General features: G+C 52.4%; 1 protein-coding gene across 6 annotated transcripts; it reads right to left on the bottom strand.

Moving 5' to 3' along the window:
- Window positions 1-47: 47 nt before the first annotated feature.
- On the bottom strand, window positions 48-10,914 carry MYC (MYC proto-oncogene, bHLH transcription factor). 6 transcript variants are annotated; one of them, XM_078686776.1, is made up of 3 exons: window positions 10,798-10,914; window positions 2,936-3,562; window positions 48-1,329 (listed from the first exon to the last, which is right to left on the bottom strand). In XM_078686776.1, the coding sequence occupies exons 2-3, from the start codon at window positions 3,555-3,557 to the stop codon at window positions 716-718; spliced, it is 1,236 nt and encodes a 411-aa protein (XP_078542902.1). In that variant the 5' UTR covers window positions 3,558-3,562; window positions 10,798-10,914; the 3' UTR covers window positions 48-715. The 6 variants fall into 6 exon arrangements, with proteins under 6 accessions (XP_078542902.1, XP_078542901.1, XP_078542898.1 ...); XM_078686775.1 differs by having other exon boundaries at window positions 10,743-10,885; XM_078686772.1 differs by lacking the exon at window positions 10,798-10,914 and adding an exon at window positions 9,233-9,414.
- Between the last annotated feature and the right edge of the window lie 10,118 nt (window positions 10,915-21,032).

Raw genomic sequence — 21,032 nt, forward strand, 5'->3', positions numbered from 1 at the left:
GGCTTCCCACAGGAGAACCAGAGAAGAATGCTACACAACAACGAAAGTAGAATGTGGTCAAAGATTTATTCAGCAGCAACTCAGTTGTTTAACGTGATAGTAAGATCTAAAATACAAAACATAATCAAATAGAACTTTGATAAAAGAAATGTATGTAGAAATAACCACCAAAGTCAATACAGTTGGTACCGGAACTACAAACCTGAACTGAAAAAAACATTGCCTTAAATTTTGCCGCAACTGTTTAGGTGAATATTAATACATATTTTACTATAAAGATTTGTTAAAGATATTATAGATAGGTCAGCAATAGTTTGTATACATATTTTCATAGCCATTCACACCCTGGGCATTTGCTAATTATGAAAAATAAAGGTCTTAAATACAAATATCTGTAAAACAAAGAAGTAGAAAATGTCATCCCAAGCAAAGGTATCCCAGTCACGGGCTCATGCCCGTAGTTCAGTTATGAGGCAGTTTTGAGGTCTAGGCAGAATCAGTTATGATCCAGCCAAGGTTGTGTAGTTGAACAGTCTGCTGGAAGTCATGCAGTTCACCAAGTATATTGTACACTGAATAGTCCAATGCTGCCAGCATGTCATGATACACGACAAGCTGGCTCCGCCATAGCGAGTCCCATCCAAGACACACCTGCAACGATACGCCACAGACAAGCCCCATAGAGACTACTTAGTCCAAGGTCCTCAAAGGGCCTCTACACACAAGAGTTCCTCAGCTGTTCAAGCTTCTGTTTCAGCTGTTCGCCTTTCCTCCTCAACTGTTCTTTCTCTGCAATCAGTCTTTGTTCATCTGCCTGAATAGTCAGTGTGTACTCTGTGGCCTTTTTCAAGATCACCACTTTTGGCGCCTTTTCATTGTCCGCCACCTCTGGTATCTGGTCGCGCAGTGCGAAGAAGCTCATCTTGAGCTCGTTCCGCCTCTGGCGCTCCAGAACATTGTGAGTCCTCCTCTTGTCGTTCTCTTCAGAGTCTGATGTCCTAGGACTTGTGCACTTCCGGTTGTTGGTGATGGGCTTGAGCACTCTGCTGCTGTGGTCAGTCTTTACCCTCTTGGCAGAGGGGTAGTCTGTTTTAGAGGAAGCTGTCCGCGTCAAGGGGGGCGCAGCGTAATCGTGTTGGTGAATTGGGCCATGGGGCGCCGCGTAGTTGTGCTGCTGGATCGAGACATGGCACCGCTTGAGAACGAGAGTGCTTTGCTGGGAACGAGATTCAGGCTTCCTGCTTGTAGGTTGCCTTTTTTCAATAGTGACAACATCAATCTCTTCCTCGTCCTCTTCATCATCTTCGTCGTCGTCATCCTGTTCTTCTTCTGTGAAGAGACAAAGAAAGCAACGTTAATGTGGGACAGCAAATTACCAGGCAAAGCTCAAGAACCCCACAATAGCAGTACATATTTCCATTTCAATCAGAGGCATGCTTGAAGCTCTCATGAGGTCTTAAAAAGTGGAGGCTATTCGGTCAGGCGACTGAACCCGTACCACAAGGGTAAGGTCATGCTTCTGTGCAACTGAAGGAGAGGGCGACCATCCCTGCAATAAAGTAGAAGAAAAGGCCATGGCGAATCCTAAATCTGCACAAGCCGCCCATAAAACTGCCTATTGTGCTCCAGAAACCAGCCCAGTGTCTGGGCACATTCCACAATGGCCAGTAAGCCTGGTGACGGTGCCACGATCAAGTTCACAGCAGATTTTGACAAAACAATGCCTCGAGAACGTATAACTCTTGGTGAAAGGAACCGAAGGGTCTGAACTTTCCCAGGACATGAAGTGATGCTTTCGCCCTTTCCACAACCTGGTCAGTGGTACAGCTTTCGCCTATGCAGCTCTCCTCCTAGGGCTGCCAGGGAAAGAAAGGGTTTCCTTGCACCACTAACTACCACCCTAGGTTAGAAAGCGCTCGCAAGGGCAAGTGCAGCCATCCCCACTCACAAAGTTATGGCCAAACCGGAGATGGTTGTGTGGTATCTGGCCTGAGTATGCATAGCCAACCAGGCACTGGTTAGTCTTTTGAAAAGCAGTATTTACCACCCAGCAGTACCAAAGATCCATCTGCAATGGGGAAGGCACCACCCTTTTTTCTGCTAGGAGGCCCAGAAGACTAGACTACATGGCCACTGTATGTTACAGAATACAAATCCCATCATCATACATTTCTTCTTTTCCTAACCACTCTTAAGTCAGTGTCATGTTACTGTTGCTTGTAACAATTCATTCAGAAAAGGGCTAGGGAAAATTACTTTTAAAGTTTCATAAAACATTTAAGTGGGTTATACAGTGAATTTCTTGTACTAGATGCGACAATTTCACTAAAAGTTCACTAGCGAAATAAAAACTAAGCAGCTATACCTACTAGGGCGAGTCTTTAGCTGCAGAAGTGGTCAAAAATCAGTACGGTCGAGAAACGTAACGCCTGGTCATTTACATTTTTATAAAATCAAACACCTGTCAGGGTAAATGCACATCAGTGGTGAAGGAGAGTGGGATGTGAATGTTGCAGAGTCGCCATATATGGACGAGTGGTTAGCTGTGCCCTTTGGAAGGAAAGGATTGGTGAAGGAAGGAATAGATTCAAATGGAAGGAAGAGCTTTCCGAGGACTGAGTCCAAAAATAGGTTGGACAACTGGGAGGTGCCCTGCGAGGATCATGTTTGGAGCATGGGCAGAGGAGGGTGGCATGGCACTGCCTAGGTCAGCAGTGGCAGGTGCTGTGCCAAATTTAAGAAACCAAGAGTGCAGAGTTGAAAAATCCGGGGCGGGGAAAGGTGGATATGCTAGTATGGATTGGTGAGTAGTTAAGTCCCCCAGAGAAACTTGGTAGCATGTCTCTATTAGGTGGTGTGTGTAGATGAGTAGAGTGTATTGAGGGCACGCTGAAGAACAGTTTTTTTTTTTTTTACTTTTGCAGTCTGAGCTCACCTGAGTCGCTGCTGCTGGTGGCCGGAGGGGTGTCCATGCAGCTGGGCAGCTCCACGCTCGGGCTGGGCGGGCTGGCCTTCGGCAGACTCTCGGTCAGCGGGTACGGGAAGACCACCGAGGGGTCGATGCAGGCGGGTCCCAGGTCGGGCAGGTAGGGCATGGTGGCGGGCGGCGGGCCCACGGCGCCCTGCTCCTTGCGGGCCGCCTGGTAGTTGGCCAGCTTCTCGGACACCGCCTTCTCCAGCTTGGCGCTGGCGGAGAAGCTGCTCCACATGCAGTCCTTGAGGACGATGGACTTGAAGGCCTCGTCGTCCAGCTCGCAGATGAAGCTCTGGCTGATCATGTCGCTGTCCAGGAACTCGGTGACCATCTCCAGCTGGTCGGCCGTGGACGGGTAGAGGCCGCCGCCGAGGCTGGAGCGGCGGCTGGGCGAGAGCGGCGGGGTGGGCAGCAGCTCGAACTTCTTCCAGATGTCCTCGGAGGGCGCGGGGGGCTGCAGCTGGCCCTGCGGGAGGGCGCCGTACAGCTGCACGTCGTCGTCGTCCTCGTAGATGAAGTAGGGCTGGATCGAGTCGTACTCGCAGTCGTAGCCGCGGCTCGGGACACTGGCGTTAGATGGCATGGCGCCTAGAGGAGAGAGGACACTAGGGTTAGACCGACGGGCTCACCAGGAATGCAGTGCGCAGCGCAAGACCCACAACAGCCCACACTCATCCCTGCCTGCCCTCTCTGTGCAAAGACTCTCCTGAGGCAGCGCGCAGTGTGCACCTGGACCCGCGCCACCAAGGTGACTGGGCCGCTTGTGTTTATTCACCCACGCATGCTGGGACTCGCAGAATGGAAGAGCCTGGAACTACACATCCCAGGGTGTGTGCTGCCGCCAGGTCTCACTCATGACATGCTGGACCCTTGAGGCAGCCTGTTTTGGGGGCGAGAGAAACATCTACACGTGTTTTAAAGAAAGCCAACAGGTGCACAAAGGAGCAAAGAGGCAATGGTAGGGTTGCGAGAATAACTAGTTGGGTGAACCTGAAATGTAACACTCGGCAAGACAACTACCCCGTCATACAACTCACTAATCTCTTACATGTATACCCCCGTCCCTCACATGCACGGCCAGTCTTCGAGGACCGACTGCAACATTTCTAGGGCCATTAAATAATAAAGCCTTGGGCTCCGGCTCCTTGGGCTCCCTGCCAACCAATGTTCACATTAACAATATAACAGCAAAATACACTTCCAATTCGGGCAATAGCAATTAACAGATGTGAGCGTGGGACCTTACTGTACACACATGATGCTCCAAATTTGCAAAATACAGGCGCACACAATCGCAAATGCATGTTTTAAAGAAGTTTTAAGGGACTGTGCCAGTAGTAAGCGCTTAGGTCTATGAAGCAGGCAAGCAGCTAACCATAAAGAGCCATTCACTGCCTCCCTGGCAGCACAAAGCAAGCAGACAGTCGGCGACGAGAGGGTTAGGACACGCCCGATCTTACATACAAGGAGGGAGGAGGAAGTGAGAGTTGCCGGTGCATTTATGTGACAGGCACTTAAGTGCAGAGCAATGCGGCTCTGCTCCGGGGCTTTAATAAAGAAGGGCGGGCAGGACAGTGACAGCTGCAGAGGAATCCAGGGAGGGGGTGGGAGTGGGGGTCTGAGCAAGAAACCATTGGCGGACGCTGCACGCCGGCACCACAGACCTGCAACCATGCACTCAAGCCTCGCTAACAAGTACCTGGCCTCCCGTTGCAGTTCACCCCACTGCAAATCGACCCAGCCGCAAATACCTCAGCACCACACCTAGCTACCAACAGTTGAGTACTCCTCTCTAACGCTGCACCACACCTCAGCTCTTCACTGCAGTGCCACACCACTGCCCAGCCCCAGCATGCATTCACCACTGATCAATCCACGCCCCCCACGTGACCCTGAAGAACAGCTGCAGAATGTGAGGAGAGGGTGGTGTGGCGACCACCACCAGCCGCCATCGGCAAACCCTGCAGCTGCCCCGTGTGTCACAGGAGCGGAGAGGTGGTACCTGCGCACTACTGACACCGGACCCATGCAAAGGCACCCCCACGGAACCCTGGTGCACAGGTGTGCGTCCTGAAGAGCAGTGCACACACGAGCTCTCTGCAACAACTGGGCGCATATTGTAATACGACGCACAAACCTAGAATATGTGATCCTGGACAGACAACTACATTAACCAGCTAGTTTAATTACTTCCGTCCTACCACAACTATAACAATCGAGAAGCGGGTTAAACGCAGCAACGACATCCGTGCGGTTTACTCCAAAGAAGGGTTAGTTTGCAATAATGTACTAGTACTACACGTCACTGAGGACACTGGGCTCGGGATAGCCTAGGACGCCAACGTGGGCACAAGCACCGCAATACGAGGAACCACCACGAGCCCTCCCCACCCATGGAGCCAGCAGGTCGCCCACTATGGTCTCTCCAGCCCCACCAGTGCTCATCCTCCCAGCCCCCCTGCACGTGCATGCACGGTACCGAGCCCGCCTCAGGAAAGAAGTCGGGAGCCACCCTGTGCTTCCAAGAAAGCTGCAGCGTCTGACAGCAGCAGGCGGGAGGGGCGGGGTGGGGAGCGGCGCCCGCACCATACAACGCCGGGCTCATTACACAACCCTGACTGCACTCCGGGCTGCGTTCAGCCGGCTGCAAGTTTAACAGCAAGTAGAGGGAACTCGACTGGGCTGGCTCAGCCAGACCCACAGAAACAGCGACGGGTGGTATCATCTGCCCACCTCGCCAGGGCACACTGTGAGACAGTACAAGGTGACACAGGAGACACTGTCTGCCCACCTCGGCGAGAGATCATGTGCACCGATCGAAGGCGGCACGGGTACCTCTCCGCGATATAATAAAGTGCACAATACAAGGTGCCAAGCGGTGAGTGACATCACCTACGACTTTAGGGCTCGCACCAGTTCAAGGCAGGAGGCGGGTAAAAGCACTCAAAGTGCCCAAACCATGGTCTGCCATATCTTCCAACACACGTACAGTGGCACTGCCCACTACTCCCTGGAGAGGCAGCGCCAGACAGAGCAGAGTGGCACACTTGCCGGTCACGTCTCCAAGGATACAAAAATGAAAACAGAAAAGGACAGTGTAGTGTGGCACTGCGTGCCATGTCTCAAAAGCAGAACAAAGCCGGGTGGTCTAGTCTAGAAGATGCCCAGAGACGCAGCGAGTGGCAGAGCCGGCTGGCACACAAATCTCCAGACAGACTCAAGTCCTACAGTCAGTTTGACACCTCATGTAAAGCAGGCAGAGGGCGGGCGGGCGCTGTGTGCAAACGCCGGCTGAAGACAGCTCGTACCGGCTCAATCCCTGTGCGTCAGCGGCAGTGGGAGGCACAGGCTCCCCGGCTGGATGCAGAATCCTTCCCAGGAAAGCACGGGAGGCACAAATCCACAGATCCCAGGGGTGGGCGAGGGTCTCCGGGGCAGTGGGTCCACGGGGAGGGTCGGCAGCACCGAGCAGAGCTCCTCCGCGGGCAGCAGACACTCCGTCTGCAGGGGGCTGGTGGCGCTCCCCTTTATAGCCTCAGCCCGGAGATCCTCCTACATTTTCCCGCCAAAGCTTGCGGGTCGGGCCAGGCGAGCGGGGCGGAGCCGGGAGCGCCGGGCCGCCCACTAGCGGAAGAGGGGGGCGGGGCTCGCCACACAGGCAGGCCCCCGGCCGGGCCCGCGCAGGGTGTCCTTGCAGGCAGTAGTAAATCTTTAACCCATTCACGACTCGGCAGCGCGGCGGAAGTAAACATAGTAAAACACTAGAGAGCGGAGCCGGCTCTCAGTGCACCATCACCGCGGCAGGGGCAGGTTTACACCCGGCTCGGCAGGACGGGCGGGCGAGCGGCGGAACCTGGCGCAGCACAGGGGCCAGGATTGCCCCCACCCCTCACACAACCAGGGTCGCACTCGTACCCCCATGAGACCATGACGCATCCTCTAAGTTCTCTTTTCCGCAGCAGAACTCGGTCTCTTTCTCCCCTCAGGAGAGTCGCACTCTGGCACCCACCGGAGCGGGCACACAACCCGCCGTGTACACACCACCTTGAGCTGAGCAGGTGGCACCCCGAGACTTTCAGCTGACGCTCCATGTAAACAAAACAGAGCAAAGGGGGAGGGGTTGTCACACACCGGAGATGTCAATACCAAGAGGCTGTGGTAGTATATCAAGGCTGAGCCTGATGGTACTCTCAGGGAAAGCAGCGACCTCACGAGTAACCACCCCAGGAGGCAGCACGAGCAAGAACCCTACCACGCCAGAAGTAGTGAACATACTCAGAGCAAAGCATGCTGCCTGCCAAACCTATCTCAGAAGGAACCGATCAGTCTAGTACGCTTCCCAGAGAGGCAGCAACCACGCCACTCCTAACAGGAGGACAACCAAAACAGGCAGTCTTCCGAATCTATTCTGGAGAAAATAAAACTGACATTGACGCCCATACTCATAACTAACCGACCACTGAGTAAATACTAGTCTAATACACATGCTCCATGCAAAGAAGCATTCTAGCAAAGCTAGCCTGTGAGAAGGCAAGTAATGTAGCAAAGTTGCTCCTTGGGACAGCAATAACTCCAACATACATAATTCATGGGAAATCAAAACCTGGCAACCCCACCTTTAGGGTGAAAAGGGTGGCTCTGCAACCTAACCGCTGGAGTGGCTCTGCAACCTACCCCTCTAGAAGCCAAACAGTCAAGTAATCCCTGGGGAAAGAAAACAGTCCACTAAACCAATCCATAGAGAAAGAAGACAGTCCAGCAAATCCATCCCCAGATAATTAAAACAGTCCAATAATTCTGTGCCCGTGGAAATAAGACAGGTCTACTCTATGACAAAGCAAGCAGACAAAACCATCGATCCATGGGTGAACCAAGAGAGTAGTGAAAGCAATAGTGTAATGACCTACTACACACAAGAGAAAGTGAGCACTGGTGCCTGCCAAAAGTAAGCGAAGGTTGATTACCTCTCTCTGGAGAGAAAGAAAGCAAGCGTCCGTCCACCAAATCCCTTGTGTTTGAAGTAAAGCAGCGTAACCCACCCGTGGTAAGTAAGTGGACCATAGGAACAAGCCTGTCCTCGTAGGAATTAAGTTGAATACAGTAGCCCTATGCGACCACACTAAAAATAAGTTATGTTAAAAAAGAGACTTGCGCAGTGCTTTATTGCCAAGTCCTTTTGGCGCTATCGAGTTCATGCACCTTAATGCTCAGGTCTCGAATGTTAGATGGAATCTGTGTGGCACAAAAATAAAATGATCTGTCTGCACTTCAACGGTCGAAGAGCCCTAAAAGGACTTGCTGAGAAGCCAGCGTCTCACCTGAAAACTCTGCTCGGATGCTGGACTATGGAAGAACCTGTCTGAGCGAGATTTACTGCTGGAGAGAGAGAAAGCATGCCGTGTACGCGACACACCCCTGCACCGGATTCCTAAATGTAAAGTCGGTGAAGAGGAAAGTAGCTGAGCTCGCTGCCCGGAGCCTCAGCGGGCGAGTGCAGCATGTGCATGAACAGAGAGGTGCACCAGCGAGAGCGGGTGATCTGCTTCAAATCATGCCTGCAGCAGGTACTAGCGCACACAGGCAAACTGCATAGGCAGCGTGCACAGGAATGCGGGCTCATTACAGGCAGCGTGCACTGGTGATCGCAGGCTCACCACAGGCAGTACCGGAGAAAGCGAGAGTTGCACAACCCGCACAGGTGAAAACGGGCTCACCGCCAGCACCGCGCACAGGTGAAAGCGGGCTCACTGCCAGCACTGCACACAGGTGAAAGTGTGATCATTACAGCCAGCTTGCACTCGTGAATGCGGTTTAACTGCAAGCAGCGTGCACAGGTGAATGGACTCAGTGGTGACAAAGACTCACTACATGCAGGCTGTGTACCTGTGAAAGCGAGAGTTGCAAACCCGCATAGGTGAAAGTATGCTCACTGCCAGCACAGATGAACGCGGGATCACTACAGCTTGTACTGCTGAATGCGGGTTAACTGCAAGCAGCGTGCACAGGTGAATGAGGACTCGGTGGTGACAGAGGACTCACTACATACAGGCAGTGTGTACCAGTGAAAGCGAGAGCTGCAAACCCGCACAGGTGAAAGCGGGCTCAATACAGGCAGTGGGTACTGGTGAACGCGGGCTCACTACAGGCAGTGTGTACCGGTGAACGCGGGCTCACTACAGGCAGTGTGTACCGGTGAACGCGGGCTCACTACAGGCAGTGTGTACCGGTGAACGCGGGCTCACTACAGGCAGTGTGTACCGGTGGAAGCGTGCTGACTCCAGGCACCGCGCGCAGGTGACAGCGGCGCGAGCTGGGAAGCGCTCAGCTGGGTGCGCTGATTCATGCCTTCCGGTGGCCGCGCGCTCCGCAGCATTCCTGCTGCCGGGGGTGGGCGCGGCCCTGCCGGGGAGGGTTTACCTCACCGAGAGGACCTCGGCACTAGGACTGCGAGCTCGCCGCCCTGCTCGGGCTCGGTCTAACTTTACTGCCCAGTGCTACATTCAAAGACAAGTGCCGCACGGATCCTTGCCCCCCACTTCCACGCCCACCCTTCAGAGAGACACATTATTTGAGGCCATTTGTGGAGAGCATGTGCTAATCACTTTACACACGCCCCCGCCCACAAGGACTGGGAGGAAGGGGGCGGTGAGGTGGGAATTGTCCTCTTGCCAGGATTTACCTTAAAACGAGAGGTCCGCTCTCAGTCACACCCGCAATGGGTTGATTTTACCTAGACTAGGCATATGCTTTAACTCCCCCATTTAATTTCATGTGATATTGGGCACAGCACTCCATACCAGAACCTTGAGAAAAGGTGAATGTAAAAAAGTGTCTCCCTTGGTAGACTGAATAATGTCCTTCGGACCTCTCGGTGAACAATCAAGGGTTATGTGGTGCCTCGTTAAATCCAAGTGCCCCTCGTTAGAGCCTTTTAATGTATTCAAGTATGCATTCACCATCAACATTTGAAACACCGTCCTCTTTCCTGAACTTGGGGGAGGGGCAGGGGGATATCTCCTTCAAAAAGAGCAGACACAGCACCTCGAAACATTAAAGTGCCCAACTACATTTCATTGCACAGCACCAATTCTAAGAGCCACTGCACTCGTAGGTTGCACCACCTGTTTAATTTGTGGCCAACGTGTACCCTTGTCCCCTACAGAAAATCACTTCTATTGACACCACTGTTTTTCTATCCAATAATGTACTGCAGCTGCCTCAAGCCCATGCTTGCCTAACGGTGGAAGAGAAGTACTTCCTAGAATGCAAGTTAAACTGCTTAAAAACGCACCTTAGCAGCTAACCTGGAGCCCAAAAAATAAAACAAGAAGCAAGGGCATTTTTATAAAAGTGGAGAATTGCCCATCTCTTAAACAACCTAAAATGAAATGAAAATTACTAGTTTCGCAGTGTGTCCCCACAAATATCCCACCTGGTCAGAAAATGCACATCAAATCGAAGGTCACATTGGACCTGCCTAGTCTCATTGAGTTAGCTAGGCACAGTTACAAGCTACTTTTGTAAGTGGGATAGTAACTTTTTGAAAAAACACACCCACGACGCACAAGAAAACTATTTAAATACACAAAAAATAAAGCTGAAACATGTACGTTAGTAAATAACTGAAAATGATGCGCCCAGTTCGGCTTCAAACACATCCTATTAGAGCAGTTTAACAACAAAAAACTCCGCAGCGGGCATAAATGACAAACTATGTAAAAGTCGCAGTGCAGAATTAGAGAGCGAAAGTTGGGCGTGGTGCATCGACCTTTGATGGAATCGCAGCTCAGGGAGGTTGGCTGCGAAGCGACGCTCAGCACTACCTCCACCACGCTCCCGGAACCGGCAGCGCGGGTTTTCTTTTTTCTGTGCCTCCTTACGCTTTCCCGGGCTTCGGTTCCCACGCCTTGCAGCTCCGGGCTGCCCCGCCCCGGACACGCCTGCCAGTTTTCGCGCGCTCTGCGAGCGGCCCTTTGCTTTCCGCGGAGCTCCTACGCCCTCTACTGGCCGCCACGGGAACCGCGCGCCAGTTCTTCCAACTAAGAAAGGGAGACGGTTAGACCACCCTCTTGCAGGCCGAGCAACCTATTCGTCGCCTTTTGCTGTGTTCTTCAGCTTGCCAATGAGGGTGCTACAATAAGCGAGGCATTTGCGCAATAGGAAAGAGCGTCTTTCCGGTGAGTGTGATTTTCACATAATTATCGCTTTTCCACCTTTTGCGAAATGCAGTTTTTCCGAACTATCCACCCCATCCCTGCACGTCTAAGGAAAAAGTCAAGTTGGACCGCTATTTCGAAGTGAGGGGCGGTATTAAAATTTGGAGTTTGAATTAATATGCACATTGCACACATTGGCAAAACTCATATTTGTCAGGTGTCCGGTCTCAGCCAGGAATAGGAAGAGAATTAGCCAGGATTTTGGCATAATCACGTATCACGAATGACGCGGTTTACAGGTTTGGTCTGTATATTAAAAGCACATAAATACACTTTTGTATTAGACCTAAAGTCACTTTATCCTAGAGGCCGGATTTTCAATATGTACTATGGTGTAGTCATGGTGACATGCCAAGATTGCACTTCCCATCATTATTTTAGTACTACAAAAGGGCGAAATGAAAATCATGTACCTTTTTGGACTCGGCTGCGTCCAGTTCTTTGTGCTCCTTTTGGAATGTTCATGCCTCAGTGTTCCAGAAGCGTCAGTTAAAAGACCTCAATGATGAGGAAGGGGTGTTCTTTTACATAGGGGAACGAACAGCAGGTCGCATTTGAACTCATTAAGAAAGAGATCTGTGGAGCTGGTGTTTTGTCTTCATTTAACACTAAACTCACTACTTACCTCACTGTTGACGCAAGTGCCTGCGGGTTGGGGGCTGTCCTGTCTCAAACCTTCAAGGGGCGGGAGAGAACAGTTGCATTTGCTTCACGGACCTTGACAGAGAGTGAATGCAACTATTCGGTCATAGAGCGTGAAGCGCTCGCTGCAGCTTGGGCAGTGGAACACTTCAGAAGCTTCTTGTGGGGTATTGAATTTTGCATCTGCACTGACCACAAGCCTTTGGTCAAGTACTGAGCCCTGGGGGTGCTGGAAAGGGATCGGCAAGATTAGCAATGCTAGCATCCCGATTGCAGGGATACAGCTATAGAGTGACACACATACCCGGAAGGCGCAATGCATAAGCAGACTGCCTGTCAAGATTGTCCCTTTGCAAAACTAATAGTGAGAGTGAAAAAAAGATTGGGAGCTAGATGGGGCAGTAGCATCCTTATGTGATGTGGCATGTTGCGTTGGTGGAGCAGTGACTGCCGAGGAATGGAACTCAGGAATGGAGCAAGACCTGTTCTCGAGGAGGTTGAGCGCATGTTGGTCCTGGGGTCAAGAAGAGAAAGCGCGGTTGGGCCCAGTGTGAGACCTTTTGTCAAAATTCTTGATGAAGTCAGTATGGTCACTCCCCTGCCGCACGGTCCCCGTGTGCCAGGTCCTCCCGCTGCCTGCTGCCTGCCTGCCAGGTCCTCCCGCTGCCTGCCTCTAGCCCCTGCCTCGCACGCTCCCGCGTGCCAGGTCCCCCTGCTGCCGGCTGATTGACCCCCGACCCGCCATCCCACGGGCCCCGGAGGCCAGGCCACCCTGCTGCCGGTCTATCCCCTGCCCCTGCCTCCTGCCCGCCGCCTGCTAGGGTCAGCCCTCAGGCCTCGCCGCTCCGCCGCTTTTTCCCGCCTCTTTTTCCCCGCCTCTTTTTCCCCGCCACCCCTCCTCCTCTTCTCGCCGCTCTAATCTCTCCATCCCCGCCGCTGCCCCCCTGTGGCACGCCCCCCTCCTTTGCCCGACCCTCATTCGCCTCCCCGCTCCCGCCTCCCAGCTGCCCCTCCCTCGCTCCACCTCCCCACTACGCCATTTATGGCGGAGTCCACGCGTACGCGCAGCGTGCACGCGCAGCGGGCGCGCCGATTGTGCGCCGAAGGCGCGCCAAAGGTAAGCCCGTCCGCGCCTGGACCGCGCCCTGGGCCAGGACCCCTGGCCCCCACCGACGGAAGCCGACCCAACGGACCTACGACGCCACCGAACTCAACGCACTCAACACCGGCCGAACCCCGGGCTGCTACTGAGCCACACCGAAACGCACCCACGGACCCTTCAGCTGCCACTCCTGCAAGTTCACCTGCAACCGGACCCACGCCACACCAGCACCCACCAAGCCGAGCTCCAGCTGCACCCACCTGAAGGGACTGCATCAACCAGACAGGAGGAGGCATCGCCATCATCCACAGGAACACCATCCGCATCACGACCAACACCGACGACGCCCTCGCACCCGCAGAACACCTGCACTTCCAGATCCACGTCAATCCCCAAGACCACCCTCAGAGGCACCCTCATCCACAGACCCCCGGGACCACGCACACAATTCAGCGAAGACATCGCCGACTTCATCAACCCGCACGCCCTCCCATCCGCTGACTACATCCTCCTCGGGGACCTTAACTTCCACCTGGAGAACAACAACGACGGCAACACCACCACCCTGCTGGACAACCTCGCCAACCTCGGACTCAAGCAACTGGTGACCTCCCCCACCCACTACGCCGGACACACACTCGACCCGGTCTTCTCCTCCAGCAAGGACATCGCCTTCAGCCATGCCACGGGACTCCACTGGACGGACCACAGCTGCGTCCACTTCAGCTTCAGAAGGACCACGCTCCACCATCACCAGCAACAGGTCCCCCGCAGAAGCTGGAACAAGATCATTGCAGACCAGCTCGCTACCTCCCTGAGCAAGAACCCTCCCACCAGCACAACGAACCCCAGCCAAGCGGCCACCAACCTCACGAAATGGATCAGCAACTGCGCAGACGAACTCGCCCCTCTGAAGACCCCGCCGAGCAGACCCGCCAGCAAGAAAGCCCCATGGTTCAATGACGAACTCAAGAGCTCCAAGAAGAACTGTAGAACCCGTGAGAAAGCCTGGCGCAGAGACCCAACACCGGACAACATGACTGCCCTCAAGCTCACCACCCGAAAACACCACCGACTGATCCACGCCACCAAGAAAACCGCATTCAAGGAACGACTGGACAACAACGCACACAACAGCAAGGAACTCTTCAACATCGTGAAAGAGCTCTCCAACCCCAACGCCGGAAACAATGACATCACCCCTTCGCAAGACCTCTGCAACTCCCTCGCCTCCTACTTCCACAACAAGATCGCGGACATACACAACAGCTTCAGCACTCAACCGACGCACGCCACGACCGAACCACCGCCCCCCACCACCACCCTCCGCGCCTGGACCCCGATCAGCACCGAAGACACCATCCGCACGATGAACTCCATCCACTCAGGATCTCCGACCAACCCCTGCCCTCACCACGTCTTCAACAAAGCCGACGCAGTCATCGCACCCCACCTGCGGGACATCATCAACACCTCCCTCGAAACCGCCACTTTCCCGGAGAGCTGGAAGCACGCCGAACTCAGCGCTCTACTCAAGAAACCATCAGCCGACCCCACCGACCTCAAGAACTACCGCCCCATCTCGCTGCTCCCGTTTCCGGCAAAAGTCATCGAGAAGACCGTCAACAAGCAACTGGCCGCCTTCCTCGAGACGAACGGCTCCCTCGACCTCTCGCAGTCGGGCTTGCGAGCCAACCACAGCACCGAGACCGCCCTGATCGCAGCTACCGATGACATCCGAGCCATGCTCGACAACGGAGAAACAGCGGCCCTCATCCTCCTGGACCTCTCCGCGGCCTTCGAGACAGTCTGCCACCGCACCCTAGTGCAGCGCCTCAGCAACGTCGGAATCCAGGAGAAGGCACTGGAGTGGATCATCTCCTTCCTCGCCGGAAGGACACAGAGAGTCCGCCTCCCCCCGTTCAGATCGGAGGCCACGGAAGTCATCTGCGGCGTCCCTCAAGGCTCCTCGCTCAGCCCTACACTCTTCAACGTCTACATGAGCCCCCTCGCAGCCATCGCACGCCAGCACAACCTCAATATCATCTCCTACGCCGACGACACCTAGCTGATCCTCTCCCTCACCAACGACCCCGCCACCGCCAGAGCCAACCTGCATGAAGGGATGACAAAAGTAGCCAAATGGATGTCGAACAGCCGCCTGAAACTGAACTCGGACAAGACGGAAGTCCTCATCCTGGGATCATCACCCTCCGCCTGGGACGACTCCTGGTGGCCCCCCGTCCTGGGCAGCGCACCCAAACCCACAGACCACGCACGCAACCTGGGCTTCATCCTGGACTCCTCCATCTCCATGACCAGACAAGTCAACGCCGTCTCCTCGTCGTGTTTCAACATCCTACGCATGCTACGCAAGATCTTCTGATGGATCCCCACCGAGACCAGGAAGACGGTCACCCAGGCCCTCGTCACCAGCCGTCTGGACTACGGCAACGCCCTCTACGCCGGAACCACCGCCAAACTCCAGAAGAGACTCCAGCGGATCCAGAACACCTCAGCGCGACTCATCCTGGACATCCCCCGCCGCAGCCACATCTCCGGACACCTGAGAGACCTACACTGGCTGCCTGTCAACAAGAGAATCACCTTCCGGCTCCTCACCCACGCACACACAGCCCTACACAACCAAGGCCCAGGATACCTCAACAGCCGCCTCAACTTCTACGCTCCCAAACGCCAGCTTCGATCGACCAGCCACGCCCTCGCCGCCGTTCCCCGCATCCGAAGAGCCACCACAGGAGGAAGGTCCTTCTCCTACCTGGCCGCCAAGACCTGGAACTCTCTTCCGACCCACCTCCGCCTGACCCTGGACCACCTCGCCTTCAGGAAGCAGCTCAAGACCTGGCTGTTCAAGCAATAGCGGACCCCCTCCCCCCAGCGCCTTGAGACCCTCCGGGTGAGTAGTGCGCTATATAAATGCTCTGATTGATTGATTGATTGATTGATTATGAGTGAGTCCAAGGTGCTTATGGGGGGTGATAAATGTATCCCTCCCTGTGCCATCAGGAGGAAAATCATAGCGTTGGGCCATGAAGGTCATCTCGGCCAAACTTTAACCAAGAAGCGGATCAGAGAAAACTTCTGGTGGCCCGGTATGGATGAAGAGATCAATGAGTGGGTTGTTAAATGCAAGGTGAGTGTGCAGAGCGAAAAAAGGCTTAAGACTGGTCCCAAGGCAAATGTTGGCCATATTGAAGTTCCAGGTTCTGCTTGGGATACTGTTTGTCTGGACTTCATTGGTCCCATGCACGGTGTAGAGGAGGACTTGAAAAATGCCTTGGTTAGGGTGGATGTGCACTCAAGATGGCTCATAGTGCAGGTCATGTCTGTGATTACAACCAAAAGCACAATAGAGAAACTTATGACAATCTTTCAGGAGGAAGGACTTCCTCGTGTCCTTGTCACGGATAATGGGACTCAACTTGATTCTAAGGAAATGAGAAATTTTCTAGACAAGTGCGGTATCACACACCACCGCACTAGTCTGTACAACCCACAGGCTAATGGTATGGTTGAGAGGGCCAATCGCCTGGTCAAAGGTACCATTTCCATAAGGATGTGTGTGGTTTGGTGAACGAAAAGGTGTGGGCGCACAGGACAACAGTGCACAGCGTAATGGGGTCTCTCCTTTTGAGAAAATGAGGGGGCGGAAACCAGGAACCAAGCTCGTACCTGCTTGGCTCATGTCACCCAATTTACCTGTGGAGCGAGAAAAAGACCTCAATGATCACACTTCGGGTATCTGTGAGGGTGACCTGGTTAAAATCAGACATGGCAGGACCTTACGTGGCCTGTCAAAATTTTGGGGGCCATTCAAGGTAAAGAAGTTTTTCAGAACTATGTTGTAGTCGAAAATGGAAACAAATGGAACAAGCGTAAGGTCGCTTTGTACCGCAAAGGAGGGGAGACAACTCTTAAAGCAGATGGGACTACAATGAATAAATCTGACACACATTCTAATGAGTTTTGGCTTTTGAGTGATGTGGGTGGTGACACTAATGGAAGGAGCGAAGGGAGTAACGTTGTTCGGGGGCCCATCTCAGGTACAGCGCCCTACGCTATGCAAGGGACCTCTGCACCATCCACAGCACCATCATTTAGGGGGGAGTCCTCTCGCCCATGCCGTGAGCGCAGACCTCCTAGCTATTTGACTGACTATGTATTTATCTGATTACCTTGTTTCTCTCCCTCCTCTGTTTTTATTTTTCCCCTTGTTCTGTTCTTTCTTTACCTTCTAGGGTGAAGGGAGGGGGGTGTGTAGTGATGTGACATGTACCTTTTTGGACTCGGCTGTGTCCAGTCCTTTGTGCTCCTTTTGGAATGTTCATTCCTCAGTGTTCCAGAAGCGTCAGTTGGTGTCTGGCTGGCGTTACTGCTTAACGCTCGCTTGTTGCTCTGTGGAAACAGTTTACCTTTGGAATAAACTCTTGGTTTTGTTCACCACGAGTGTCTGGTGTCATTACTACATGTCACTGTCTTTGGTCTGTCTTAATGTCTTGTAAAAGTCATCTTTATCAACCATAAATCATTACATAAAAAATGCAGTACATGCGTTGTTTATCAGTATTTCTGGAGCATTTAGGATACAGTGCTGCAGTGATTTTAGTAAACATGCATAACCATTAAAGATGTCCTGATTATTTACTAGTAATATTCATTACTTCTAGTAGTCCTCGTTACTAAATTTAATGATGAGTACTGAAGATCACCGGAAAGTAATCAGGGCTTTAGCTCCATGTCCTCTGAGTCGTTACTTTAGAGCAATAAAAAAGCCAAATATTCAACCTTGATTAAGATTTGTTATGAAAGAAAACATAATTAATCATGAACGGACATAGTTCAGAACACCCATAAAGTTCTTTCTATCCTTTGTGAAATGTTGCAATCTGTAATACAAAAGCATTGGAAGAGGCCCAAGTAGGATCACTGCAAATCTCATCCAAGGGAAAGCCTCTCACATCAGTCCATGAAACCGCCAGACCCCTAGTAGATCTTGCGACAAAGGATGCAAAACTATTCTGGGCACTTGTTAACTCTGGTGCGAGAGAGGGAGGCGAGACTTTTTTTTACCAAATATTGCTCCTGCAGTGTGGGAGGTGCATTTTGCTGCACTCTACATTAGTCCTGTGACTGACATCCCTGAACACTTAGATAGGACCGGGATATTGGAGCCAGATGGCCCCTTTTTGACCTCCCCAGTCTTAGGCCTCCCACACGAGTGTCGACTGCGGGGGGCCTCGGGCTTGGGACACCAGACAGACCAGTGGGATATCGGGGCGAGGGTGGCCTCTGGAAGTGTTGAGTATCTCACTCAAGGAGGTAGAACTTGCGATTACCAGGCAACTCCCTAACAAAGCACCAGGCCTTGACAGGATACCAGGTGATCTTTTTCGCTCTCAGCCAAAAATTTGAGCACCGTACCTGGCCGTATTGTTTAATGCGGTCCTCTTGGGAGCCAAGTTACCGGATAGCTGGGCGGGGGCTGAGATCGTCCCTATTTTTATGAAGGGCTGCCCTCTAGTCCCCTCAAACTATAGGCCGATTAGCCTTATGGATACTACTCAGAACTAATGGGCCGGATCCTCCTGGATAGAATACTAGGATGGGCGGAGGAGCATAAAGTAATGACTACCCTCCAGGCCGGCTTTAGATCCGGGATCTCGACCCTGGACCAACTTTTTAGGCTGCAGGTCCTTTTTTGGAAGACAGTAATTGTTGAGGGTGGCAGCCTCTACCTTGTCTTCGTAGACCTGCGGGCCGCTTTCAACCTTGTGCCCAGGGAGAGTTTATGGAGGGTTTTGAAAGAACTAGACCTTCCGCCCTATCTGTTAGATGTCCTGAAGCGTTTTCATGCAGGGAACTATGCCCAGGTCAGGTGCGGGAAGAACGGGGAATTATCAGCTCGCTTCCCAGTAACTAGAGGCGTACGCCAGGGCTGTGCCTTGGCACCCACACTTTTTAGCCTCTATATAAATGGCTTGGTGGGGGAACTAGACAATGTCAGGGATAGTGATGCCCCAAGGCTGGCGTCAGGTTGGGTGCCTGCTCTGATGTTCGCAGACGACACCTTGCTGTTGTCTCGAACATCAACAGGCATCCAGCGGGTCCTGGATGGTTTCGTATTATTCTGCGCTTCGCGGGGACTCGAGATTAATCTAGAGAAGACGAAATTTATGATCTTCGGTCCCCCAAAACGCACACGCCCTAGCCCTGTACTAAATGGCACCCCGCTTGAAAGGGTGAGAACCTTTGTATATCTGGGTGTCACCCTGACTGAAGATTTCTGCTGGGGCCCACAGGTAGCCAAGTCCGCCCTGAGGCTTTCGCAGATTGTAGGGGGTATTCGCAAGTTCCAGAGTACAACCCATTTCAAGCCAGTCTCTCCAGCGCTTGAAATCTACGGTGCTCAAGCCAGACCAGCTGTAATGTATGGCGCAGAGCTCTGGGGTCATACGCGTATATCAAGCCTCTTGAGGGTTGAGCAGGCCTTTATGGGGAACTTGATTGGCCTCCCCCAGAGCACTCCGCTCATACCATTGAGACTAGACCTTGGTCTAGAGCCCATTTCAGAACTGGTAGCGGCTCGACCTCTCCTGTATTGGAGAAGGCTCTGGACAGTACCAGAGCTTGATGATTATAGAGCTGAGTTCTCCGCAGTTTGGGGGCGGCTGAAGAGCAAAAATATATTTTGGTTATTCCATATTAAAGCTGTTGCATACCAAATAGGTTTGCCCCAATTATGGGAGACCCCAGAGGAGAGTTGCCCAGCGGTGCGGAGAACTGAGCTGCTGGCCTCCCTGAGACAGTATAATCTAGGTTTGCTGTATTGTTCGTCAACTATGGGCAGGTTGTCTACAGAATTTCTGCAGGTTAAACTTGTGCCCAGGAGGGAGGAGTTCATGGATTTAATACAGCCTCCCACTGCAAGAAAACTATATACACAATTAAGACACGGCTGTTTGCCGATTGGGGCATTGACTTACAAATGGGCGGGACGAGAAGAGGGAATCTGCCCAGGTTGCAACAACAGTAAAGAATATATGGTCCATGTCCTGTTCTTCTGCCCTGCCTATAGTGCAATACGGAGATCTTGGCTGGCACCGCTGTGTAGAAATTTGGGCTTAAAAAATTGTGCTCAGGCTTGTAGAATTTTAAGATTTGATACTTCACCCCCTATTGTGTTCTTGGTCTCCCGCTTTTTATATTGTATGTGGCGTAGAAGGTCTACTCTGATCAATTGTGTTAAAATGTGATTAATTGAACTGACTGTCATCCTTCTTTTGATAACTTACTGTTTAATAATTTTTTAACCAAGGTTTTTAACTATTTAAGTATTCTATGTATTTTACCTTGTATGTACATATTTTATTTGTGCTTTTATGGCCTTTGGCCGAAATAAAGTTATCAAATTGACAAATTCCTTCTGGGAGAATAACTTCCAATAAGAAATAAGCTAAGGCAACTGTGGATCTAGTCCACTAACTATTGGCCATAATAGATATTTTCATTCCCTGACCGATTGCGGCAAAGTATGCCGAACAGTGGTGCATGGAATGCTTCAATTAATCTCAGCTCGGGGCACCTCCCAATCCATTGTTAGTTTGCACACCATGTCACCTCAGTTTGGATTCAGATATATTCAAGTCAGTCTTGATCCTCCTCCAATAGGAGCAGCTCAGCCCGACCTGCCAAGTCAGGTCCTCCCTGAACTGTAACACAAGCAACCCAGGACCAGCTTGCCCTTGTTCTGGGCTCATCAGCTGGGTACAGCTTGGTTCCAGCGACACAGTGAGCACAGGACACACGTCTGGGCATTTCCGCTCCTCTTAGGATGACATAATAAGTATACAAAACAATGATGGATTGGATGCTAGAATTAATCTCAGCCACTGCTAATCACTCTTGCCACATCCCAATCCATTGTTATTTTGCGCACCATGCCACCCCAGTTTGGATCCATCTACATGCAAATCATTCTTGACCCTGCTCCAAATGGAACAGTCCAGTCCGAACTGCCGAGCCTGGTCCTCCCTGAACTGGAACACAAGCAAACCAGGGCCGGTTTCGCCCTCGCTAT

This window comes from Lissotriton helveticus, chromosome 4_1 (assembly GCF_964261635.1).
Source record: "Lissotriton helveticus chromosome 4_1, aLisHel1.1, whole genome shotgun sequence".
In the NCBI taxonomy this organism is placed as follows: domain Eukaryota; kingdom Metazoa; phylum Chordata; class Amphibia; order Caudata; family Salamandridae; genus Lissotriton; species Lissotriton helveticus.